Source organism: Populus euphratica, unplaced genomic scaffold (assembly GCF_000495115.2).
Source record: "Populus euphratica unplaced genomic scaffold, PopEup_1.0 scaffold3.1, whole genome shotgun sequence".
NCBI classification, from domain to species: domain Eukaryota; kingdom Viridiplantae; phylum Streptophyta; class Magnoliopsida; order Malpighiales; family Salicaceae; genus Populus; species Populus euphratica.
Genome location: NW_011499847.1, coordinates 1723525 through 1734227, shown reverse-complemented (window position 1 = coordinate 1734227; position 10703 = coordinate 1723525). Strand labels below are relative to the sequence as shown.

Below are 10703 nucleotides of genomic sequence, written 5' to 3'. Positions count from 1 at the left end.
ACTATGCTTTCTAGAGCATTTTTTAATTACGAGCAGCTTTACAAGCTTCCATGATGAACAAATAGTTTAATAAAATAGCACTAAGTGCGTTTGGTTCCTACTTTCTAAATGAAAACATTTACATAATTACAAAAAGGTTGATGGTGTGTGTATGATAAACACTTCTTTTGGAAAAAGAAGAACCTAGGCCGGCCAGCAGCCACACTCTCGATCACCTCATTGATCTTCTGCTAACAAATGGTTTCTTCACGTGGCTCCAAACCAGCAGTACCAGTCGAACCCTACACATGTTAGAATGCAACAAAAAGACCCAATGTCCTTGAGATTTTATTTATTTATTACCAATTCCCCAAAGAAAGCAACATTATGATCCCATTAGTTTTTTTTTTTTTTAAATCTATTTCCTTCAACCAATTCTTTACTTGTAGCCTTAATGTTGTTTGTGACTTGTGAAGGTTCAAAAGGGGATGAGAGAGTTTTTTTTTTTTTTTTTTCCCTTCTGATCAAGTAATGGGATAGTTGTTAGTTGGCTAGTCAAAGAATAGTATACAAGTCGAGTTGCCAACATTTGTGATGCGTCTCCCTTGGATGCAATGAAGAATTGACTGGCAAAGGAAATTACAAGTGCCCATTGACGTTGATTCGTCTGTCGATTTGCTGTTGTGCATACACATATGACAAAGAAGACTTGACCAACCAAAATGGCATACTGTGCCTTAGGATGAGCAGTGGGGAATTAAGCCCAACCACTCCTCAAAAAACCATGGCTGCCAAAATAACTTACGCCAAGTTGTCATCAGCACTGAACTTTCAAAACTTGGGACCATCTTTTGGTGTTTTTAACAATCTTCAGATTCTTAAAGTCGATGGTCATTTTTCTGGAGTTGTTTAACCATCCCAGGTTGTTTTTCTTCTTCACTTCCCTGGCCAACTGCGGGACAATAGTATCTTATACACATGCCTGTTTATCGTGAAAAAAATAAAAAAAAACAGTGTTTATACTGCATCTCTGGCTAGCAGTTGAGAGAGGACGATCATGAGATTGGAGACTTCTTTCAGTGTAGTCTAAAGTTCAATTAACCTTTGACGCACGTATATAACAATGCTTCTTTTAATCTATTGTCTGTTAAGCTAAATATAAAAATATTTAGACGTATAAAACACTAATAACTGTGTCTTTCAAGAAAATTTAAGTAGCCTCTAAACCATTACAAGGCCAAAAGTACCCATGAGCTAAGCTTACAAGACTTTGAAGATTTGAATATTAATCAATCTTGGGTCAATGTTCAAAGTCACCTTTTTTGCCGTAGTTAGAAAGTTAGATGACTATAAACTATACAGTAAAGTAGTAACTAATTTATAATAATCCTCAAGATCGAATGATCTCACTTGCTGCCTCATTACTCACGCCAAACTTTATCCCTTCCTTTTGGCTTGACAAAGATGACTCTGCGGCTCTTCTTAGAACGACCTATGGACAAGATTTAATGAGAAAAGGAGAGCCAATCCAAGGAAATGCACTAGCTTTAGTTGTAAAATAAATAAGATAAGCACAAATCTTGGCAATGTTACATCATATTGTCTATGCTGGGCATGTTTTATGTTCTTGGAAATAGTGGTCATGGGTTCTCTAAAACAAAAGACGGACTTTTTCATGAAATTATATAGACATAAGATTCGAGCCGGACTGAATTCAGTGTAAGACTCGAATTATTGATCAATGAGTTGATTTTGATCAACTTAAACTTTGATTAATTTTTGAATTAGTCGATGACCGGGCCGTATCTTATAACATTAAAAAATTACCCCTAAAAAATGATCCACTAAAACAATCATCCTAGCTATACCATGCAGCAGTGATGATCTTCACCTCTCATACATATAGTTTTATAGCACACAAATAGATAATACCAAAGTCAAGACTTGGATATCCAAACAAGATTTACCCTAAAAAGCTGATAATGTTAGTAAACTAAGATTTGTTTAAACCATTCATTCCGTTGATAATATAGTTGATATTGCAAATTAATAATATGATGACCAAACTAAATTAGGTGTGATCCCCCTTACCCAGAACAGATGCTTTGACAATCTCCTCAAGCAACCATGTTTGTTTTGTGAATTGTCAACCACAATGGTTGTTGATTGGAGACCAGCTGATCCATTCTTTTGAAAATAAAATTAATAATAATCAAATTGATCCTTGAGCTATTTTTTACACACTATTAAGCTTTGTGTGTTGTTAATACTGTGGTGCAGTGCCATTTCTATTCTTTTAAAAATAAATTAAATTTATTTTAATATCATCAAATTAAAATAATAATAAAATATTAATTTAATATTTTTTCAAGACAAACATAGTTTCAAATATGAAAATAGACCTTTCATGAATCAATGAAAATTCAACTCACCACCAAACCTCACAAGATTTTTTTAATGATGAATAAAAGTCCCTAATTTAAATGGCTGGTAGCATTTCTCCACTTTGCATGTAATTAATATTAAAAATAATTAAATATTAATATTAAAAATTAAAAATTAAATAATAATTGACCTATCATTTAATTATGTAATTTTTAATTAAATATGTAGTAGCTCTTTAGTTTCACGAAATGCTTTGAGAAAATATTATAATTAATAAAAAAATTCTCCATTCCAAAACAAAGAGATTTATCCCACTCTTTGGAAAATAAAATAATTCTAGATCTTAAGTTTTGGCAAAAGATGACAAATATCATGTGCATGGGGCAAAAAAAAGGTCCTAAGATAACTCAAGCATGTGGTTAGATTACCTTGCAACCCGAGACAGCCGGTGGTTAAGCCTCAACAAGCCCCCTTGTCATGCGTTTCCCGCGAAATTTGCCAGTTTCCCAACGACCTAAAATTAAAAGTATTAGTAATAAAGAATATATAAATAATTTATTGTTTTTTTTTTAAATAACACCACTTCCCATAATTTTTTCTTAATTCTCCTTTCAGATCACATAAATTTTCGTGACCACTTTTCCCTTTACTTGCCAACACTTTCTTCTCCAGATTTTACCTGTTTACATTTTTTGTTCTTCACTGGCTTTTACTGTTCTTTTTCATATTAGCCCATTTGTTTAACTGATCTTCATCGAAGCACTCATGTTTAGTTTATTTAAAAAAAATTATAATCTTCTAAGTTTCATCAGTTAAGTGGGTGGTGATTTTTGGCGGCAATTTCAAAAAAAAAAAAAATCTATGGTGGTCTTGAACAATAATAAATAGGTACAAAAATATTTAGGTACATATCTTTTTTGTTGTCTTGTTTTGTTTATCTTATGTATGATTCACCTTTTGTTTTTATATGTATTTTCAAGATCTTGTTGGGGTATTTATGTTTATAGTTTTATCTCATGGTGAGCTAGCATGTGGATTAATGTAATGATAAAGGATTTCTTTCTTCTTTTTTTCTGAGTTTGGATTATTCACGGGGAATCTATTAATGGGTTGTGTTTATATTTCTCATGTGGTAGCTGTGAGTGCCTGATATGGTGGTGGGGCATGACCATGTAAATTCTTTTGTGTTGCAGAGACTGAAACGCTTGTTTCAAGGGGTGGAAAGGGTGTTAAAGAGAATGAATTTGCAGAATTTCTGGGAATTCTAGGAGGAAGAGAATCTACATGGATGCTTTGATGTTGTGGAAGTAAGTTATCGAGAATAAAAGAAAAAATGACAGTTGAGGAGCTGGAAGCTAAGGCTACTGAAAGGAGGAATGTGTTAGTTGGGATAAGAATAGATAGTCATAGCAGAGAACTACTTAGCTGGGCTATTGCAAAGGTTGCTGAACCTGGTGATTGTGTTGTTGCTGTTCATGTTTGTGGAAGTTCTGGTAATGCTTTCAACAGTTCAGTGGTGTTTTTCTTCTATTTTTTTATAAAAGTTTTGCATGATTTTGATGAAACATGAGCTGTTGATGCAGACCATGCTTTGAGAGACAAGCCTTTGTTGGATAGTTATTTAGAAGTATATAATGGTCTATGTTCCATGAAGAAGGTCTGTAATCAAAAACTTTGTAGCACTTTTTCCTGGCCCTCCGGTGGGAAAGTAAAAGTTGCAGATGACAACGATTTTTTTTGCTTTGGCTGTAGGTAGGCCTCTCAGGTCAGATAGCCAAAGGGATTTCGGTTAGAAGGACTCTGGTTAGAGAGGCAAAGAACTATGCTGCTGTAGCCGTAATTGTGGGGATCAGCAGCCAAGCAGCTCTAAGGTAGGGGCAGGTAGAAACGCAAGTTCTGCATCAATCATGGTTTAATGCTTCTTTTCTAATTAGTCTAGATAGATTTCATTTTCAGGATCTGGGCTTCTACTGCTAAGTATTGCGCCAAGCGACTGCGTCGAACCACAGATGTTATGGCCATCCACAATGGAAAATTTGTGTTTAGAAGGTGCAACAACAATCAACTACCAGGTTTGGTACTTGTGTCCTAAAATAAAAATCCATTTAGCAGATCCTGAGAAGATAATAATTGATGTTGCTTTCGATTATGTCAGGCCTTGGTGGAGATCCAAAACCAAGTTTTAATATAAATGAAAATTCAAGTTTTAGAGAAATCCAGTCTGAATTCGGAGATTCTGAAGCATATACTGAAGTATCTAGTTTTGAACTGCTATCAAGAGATGAGATTGGAGAAATAAAGGATGAAGTTTGCCGCATTGCAAATGTACGTAAGAAGAGATCAAATTCTCTTTTTTCTGGTGATATCTTGGATCAGAGACCTGGTTGGCCCCTCCTCCGAAGAGCAAGTTCAGCCATTCCACAGAACTTGCATTCCAGGAAACTGTCTGTAGTACAGTGGGCAATGAGCTTACCGGATCGCTCCTCTCAACAAGATCCTTGCGTTTCAACAGCAGAAGAAAGAGAGATAAGTAACATCTTGGAAGATAGCAATAGGAGTAGATCTTCTGCATCAGGTGAACTAGAAAATGGCTCGGATATTCTGCTGAAAGTAAGCTCACCTAGTTTTCTTTCGGGCAGATGCAACAAGGTTCTGAAAGGCGCAACTTCGAATTTTCACTCAGGTTTTTACCCTGAATCAATCACATGAGATTAGACTAATTGAATTTCCTCTCTTGCCTGACAAAATTTCTAATCTTTCTGACAGAAAATTTGATTGGGAAAGGGGGATGTAGCAGTGTGTACAAGGGGATTCTTCCAGATGGCAAGCCAGTGGCAGTGAAGGTTCAGAAATCATCCCAGAAAGCAATGAAAGATTTTGCTCTTGAAGTTGAAATCATCTCCTCATTGAACCACAAGCACATCACACCTCTTGTTGATGCCTGCATCAAAGATGCTGATCTCATTTACGTCTATGATTTTTTATCTAAAGGAAGCTTAGAGGAAAACTTACATGGTAAGTCTTATCGACCTGCACATGTTTTTCTTCACTAGTGAAGCTTGACAGAAACAATTCTGATGTGAAACTATGTGTAGGAAAGAGCAAAGACAAATCTCCATTGTCATGGGAACTGAGATTCGATATAGCTGTTAAAATTGCAGAAGCCCTAAACTACCTGCACAACGAATGTTCTCGGCCTGTTATTCATAGAGATGTCAAGTCTTCGAACATTCTTCTCTCAGATGGATTTGAACCACAGGTATTCTGCTGAGACTCGTGCAGATTATCGGTAGCCACAAATGAAAATTATCACAAAATTATGGCATGACTTGCTTTTATTCTACTCGACAGTTGTCGGATTTCGGGCTGGCAATATGGGGACCGGCAACTACATCGTTTGTGACTCAAGGCGATGTTGTTGGAACATTTGGATATCTTGCTCCTGAATATTTCATGTATGGGAAAGTCAGCGACAAAATTGATGTCTATGCTTTTGGTGTAGTTCTACTTGAATTGCTATCAGGAAGAAAACCAATTAGTTCCGAGAACACCAAGAGCCAAGAGAGTTTGCTCCTGTGGGTAAGAGTTTCTAATGTCACCGCAACTACAAAATAATATATCTCTATTAATCACAAGCATCAAAACAGTAAATTCTGTGAGTTTCAGGCAAAACCAATAATAGAGAGTGGGAATGCAATATGCTTAGTGGATCCGAACTTGAATGGAAACTTTGATGAGGTTCAAATGCAACGGATGGTTCTTGCAGCAACACACTGCATTACACGAGCAGCTAGACTACGTCCTAAAATGAGTGAGGTACTAATTTAAACCTGCGGCTGGATTCTCAGGAAATTTAATTTGTTTTTCATGGTAGATTTTCTTAACCTTTTTTTTTTCTTTCAGATACTGAAGCTCCTAAGAGGAGATAAAGAACAGGAAAAGTGGGCGAACCCTCAAAATAAGGATCTTCAGGCTACAGAAAACCAGGATAATGATGATGAAGTTTATCCAAACTCTAGTGCAGAGTCACATTTAAGTCTCGCATTGCTTGATGTTGATTATGATTCCACATCATTTAGTAGTTGGGAGCATGGAAATAATCTTTCTATTGAGGAGTATTTTAAAGATAGGTGGAGCCGATCATCAAGCTTCAATTAGTTTACTTTGCACTCTATTCAATATTCTTGACTACCTGTTTCAGAGCCTAGGTTGTCACATGATTCTGTACAAATAGTTTGTAACCTTGTGCCTGCACAGTTAAGGGGGAAAAAAAAGGTTTACGCCCTGCAGCGAGGTGTTTTGAAGATGTAGACTTGTAAAATTCTTGTTTAAAGTGATAATGAGAGAGGATTAAGGTTCAAGTCTATCAAGAGCTTGTTTTTTGAATCTTCGAGACTACCAGAAGAAACACGGAGCTTGCAATTTTTCTTATAGACAAGGGCATTTGCTCTATCTGAATCCAAATCTGCAGAAAAATGAACAACGCAACAACAATTCGTGATAGCTTGACTATCTAGATTCTACACAAAAAAAAAATAAAGGAAAGAAACAAAGTAACAGAAAACGGCTTCAGCATACAGAAGCTTGTGTTATGCTGAATTGTCACTGTAATGTAGATCCAACTGAAAACATTAGCGAATAGAAAAGCTGATAATCACATTTTGATCATAGGAAAGCTGGGTATAGAAATACTAGAGGCTTACGAACAAAAATTTATTTACACAGACAATAAAGATGCACAGATTCAGGTGACAGTTTTAGAATGGTATTGTAAATGGCAAGGCATATATCTCAGCTTGGGCCAAATACTGAGCTGTTGGGTATAGAGAAGATATCGGGTGAGACAATCTATCATTGCTAGCTCTATAGATTTTAGTGTTATCACTTCTAGGCAGTCTCTCGGGCTTCCTCTCGTAGAGCCAACCTAGATTATCAAATTCTGGGTTCCCGCTCTTCATGGGAAGGGGAATCCAGTTTACATCTAGCTCCCAAAAGTTTAATTCTGTATGCTGCAAGCCACTTCCAGAGTATTGGGATATAAGAGCCGATGCAGCCTTCCTATCTCTTATGAGCTCAGTTTGAGAACATGAATGGCACAACTCAACACCAGGTCTATCCGATTCAAAGGCAGTGGTTGTGGACTCACTGCAGGTAGAAAAGAACTCCTCCTTGGTGCAGCTTTTGGGCAATTCAGATTTCTCTTGGACAAGAAAATCCATTGCTGTAACAGAGCACACTGGTTTACCAAACACCAGATCTTGATCTTCATGCCCTTGCAATTGGATATCAATCCAAAAAACGCTTCCTGTTTTAACAAACACAAAGGGCACGTATCAGGAACAAACATATAAACATCCAGAAAGAGTAGCAAATAGAAATGCACTCACCATGACTTCGGCACCTTTCAGGCCCCTTCCTCTCGGTAATCTGGCAGGTGCCAAAAGAGTCATATAAGCTGTCTGATATTGAAGGCTGCTTGAGCTCTTCGGCAAGACTAGTTCTCTCTGTTCTTCGAAATTCATGTTCATTCTTCGCTTGATAGTAGCTGCTTACATCACCATCCTCGCTCCGGTTTTGCACCTGCCTTCTGTGAGGATTATACCTTTTCTTCTTAAGCTGTCCCCCCTCCAATCCTTCTTCTATTTTCTGCCTCCTCTTCTCTTTCTTCTTCTCCTCTTTCTTCCTTCGCTTCTCAACCTCGGCCTTTTCTCTCCTGACCTTTAAAATGGAGAAGGCCATCACTAAACTTGGGAAACTGACTTACACGAAGATGACATAACTCGGAAGCAATATCAAGCAAATGCAGAGGAAATTAAGAATTAAAAAGCCTGAGTTTCTATACAAGCACAATAATTTCAGCTTACTTCTCTGAAAAATTTCAGAATCAAGTTTATTCAAATGTAATGCATAGTTTCATATTATTAGTACTTCAACAGCTTGTGGATTTGAACAAGCAAGAAAAACTCAAAATTGAAGATAGTTGAAATGTACGAGTTCTTTCGAGTTGAACTAATGAAAATAAAAACATCTAATTAAAAAGTTTATCTTTTATCAATTCCCTGAACAGCCAAACAATCAACATAAACTTAATTTCGGTCCAAAAAACCTGAAGCCAAGCTATCAAGAACGAAATCACAACTATGCTGTCTCCCTCTCTAATCTCTTAAGACCCCCACTTATTCTTCCTATACAAGTAACGTTGTCACAAAATTGCAAGTCAGAATTACGCCATACCTAATATATGATGATAACAAGAACCCATCAAGATTCAAGGTCTGGCTTGTAACTAAACAAATCAAGAATCAACTAAAGTTAAGAATCAATAACTAACCTTAATCAGCTCTATCAAGGCTTCCCCTTTCACTCCGCTCCACACATACCCTGGTGGAGGGAACCGTATACACCTTGACATAGTGTTTGTTCTACTCTTAAAACAATTTTTAAACCACGAAACACTAATTTATGCTGTCTAAAAACCACAAAACTAGCAAAATTGTGATAAACCAACAATTTATTTTCTGATATTTGGTGTAAATTATCAGGCTACGAAGTAAACCGCGTTCAGGACATGCAGTTTCTTGGAAACTTGAATAGTTTTTGGCTTTCGTTGATACTACTAGTCTGTTTAATAAAAGATCAAGGAGCTAATTAAGCCTAAAACTCAAGCGAAGTATAGAGGGTTTCCATATAAAGAGCGTGATTTTAGGGGATTGATTGAAGGAATGCAGAGATTTTGTACATAGTGGAAGCAAATACATAAATTGTGATCCTTTCACGATTATTTTCTTGCTGGAGAGATTTTCCTGGGTTATGTTATTTCCCTTTTCCAATATTTGGACCTGCTCCATTTTTATTTTATTTTTTTCATGAGCGACCTCCTGGGCGTCGAGCTATCTCTATTTTAGATTCCACTCTTTCAAGGTTTCAATCCTGCAATTTAAAAGTAAAATTGCAAATTCTATAGATCAAGTTGCTCATCAAGAATAGCACTGATCTAGTCAGTGACTGATTATATTCTCCCATCAGATTCACCTTCAATGCCAGATCATCAGAAATCCATAATGTTTTTTTTAAGTAGTCGAATTATAATTCAGATATCATGCTTTCATCCAAATAAGCGGCTGATCCATGATACTGGAGCAAGGGTGAAAAAAAATCTGAAAAAATTAATTAAATTGAGAAAATCAAAAATAAATAATTAAAAATATTAAATTATAAAAAAATTAATTAAATTGATTAGAATTTTAAAAAAAATAACCGGTTCGGTTTGGTTTTGATTTTATAAGTTTAAAACTAAAAAAACCAGACCAAACTAAAATAACAAAAAAACCGAGTCGAACTAGAAAACTAAATCAAACTGATTTGAACTGGTTTTTTTTCTAAAATAATCAAACTGAAATCAGTCAGTTTGAACTAATTTTGATCTAGAAAACTAAATCAAATTGGTTTGAACTAGTTTTTTTCTAAAATAATCAAACCGAAATCAGTCAGTTTGAACTAATTTTGATTTGGTTTTAGTTTTTTTTTGAAAAAAACTAGTTATGGTCACTTCTTTTAATAAAAATTAAATCGAACCAAAAAAAATTATCTCTATACAAAAGACATATATATGTAAAGTTTAGATTACAACTCATGATTATTAATTGAGTTAATAAAGAAATATTAAAATTAAAAAAGTATTATTTTCAAAAGCTTAAATGGGTCGTCAGAAATAAAAATAAGTCTATCAAATCCTAAGTTAAACTGTCTAGAGAGATCAGATTTAATGGATAATTTTGGTGCTTGCAAGGTAAAAATCATCATCTAATTATCAAATAAAAAAAAAAGGTTCCCATGTATCAAATTGATGTATCTCCAGTTTGTTTTTAAATCAAAGTTTTTTTTTTCCCTCGAAGTTAATCAAAATTTGAGGGAGGGGGGATTTGAATTTATGGTGTGCATTAATGTGGGTGTGATCCAAATGCATTTAGCATTTTGGAATTCATTATTATATTGCATTAATGTGGGCGTGATCCAAAGTACAATTTGATTTGCATGTTTACAAAACCAAATGATAAATGGCAGCTTTTATTTTTACACGCATGAAAATAATTAATTCTTTTTTAGTGGAATGATATAAGATGTTAGACTCTTACCATATAAATTTATATTTTCTTTTTCATGAGAAAATCAAGAAAAGATTATGTGTTTCATTATTATTATTAATTTTAAAGTTGATTTGGTGGTTAAACTTGTTTTTTATTTTTATTTTATTGGTTTAAACTTTTAAGCTATTGTTCAATAGAATTATTAAATTCATTTAAATATGCTAGAGTGCGTTTTTTTAAATTATCCATAAG

General features: G+C 35.0%; 2 protein-coding genes across 5 annotated transcripts; one reads left to right on the top strand and one right to left on the bottom strand.

Moving 5' to 3' along the window:
- The first annotated feature begins 2989 nt into the window (after positions 1 to 2989).
- On the top strand, positions 2990 to 6750 carry LOC105140878 (receptor-like cytosolic serine/threonine-protein kinase RBK1). 4 transcript variants are annotated; one of them, XM_011047932.1, is made up of 11 exons: positions 2990 to 3252; positions 3558 to 3857; positions 3948 to 4021; positions 4117 to 4235; positions 4321 to 4436; positions 4520 to 5047; positions 5131 to 5379; positions 5460 to 5623; positions 5716 to 5943; positions 6031 to 6180; positions 6268 to 6750. In XM_011047932.1, exons 2-11 carry the CDS (start codon positions 3698 to 3700, stop codon positions 6520 to 6522), a joined length of 2043 nt encoding a protein of 680 aa, XP_011046234.1. In that variant the 5' UTR covers positions 2990 to 3252; positions 3558 to 3697; the 3' UTR covers positions 6523 to 6750. The 4 variants fall into 4 exon arrangements, with proteins under 4 accessions (XP_011046234.1, XP_011046226.1, XP_011046218.1 ...); XM_011047924.1 differs by having other exon boundaries at positions 2990 to 3268; XM_011047916.1 differs by lacking the exon at positions 2990 to 3252 and having other exon boundaries at positions 3311 to 3857.
- Positions 6751 to 7107: 357 nt separating this feature from the next.
- On the bottom strand, positions 7108 to 9078 carry LOC105140845 (uncharacterized). Its single transcript, XM_011047851.1, has 3 exons — positions 8696 to 9078; positions 7752 to 8082; positions 7108 to 7669 (listed from the first exon to the last, which is right to left on the bottom strand). The coding sequence occupies exons 1-3, from the start codon at positions 8774 to 8776 to the stop codon at positions 7122 to 7124; spliced, it is 960 nt and encodes a 319-aa protein (XP_011046153.1). The 5' UTR covers positions 8777 to 9078; the 3' UTR covers positions 7108 to 7121.
- Positions 9079 to 10703: the final 1625 nt, after the last annotated feature.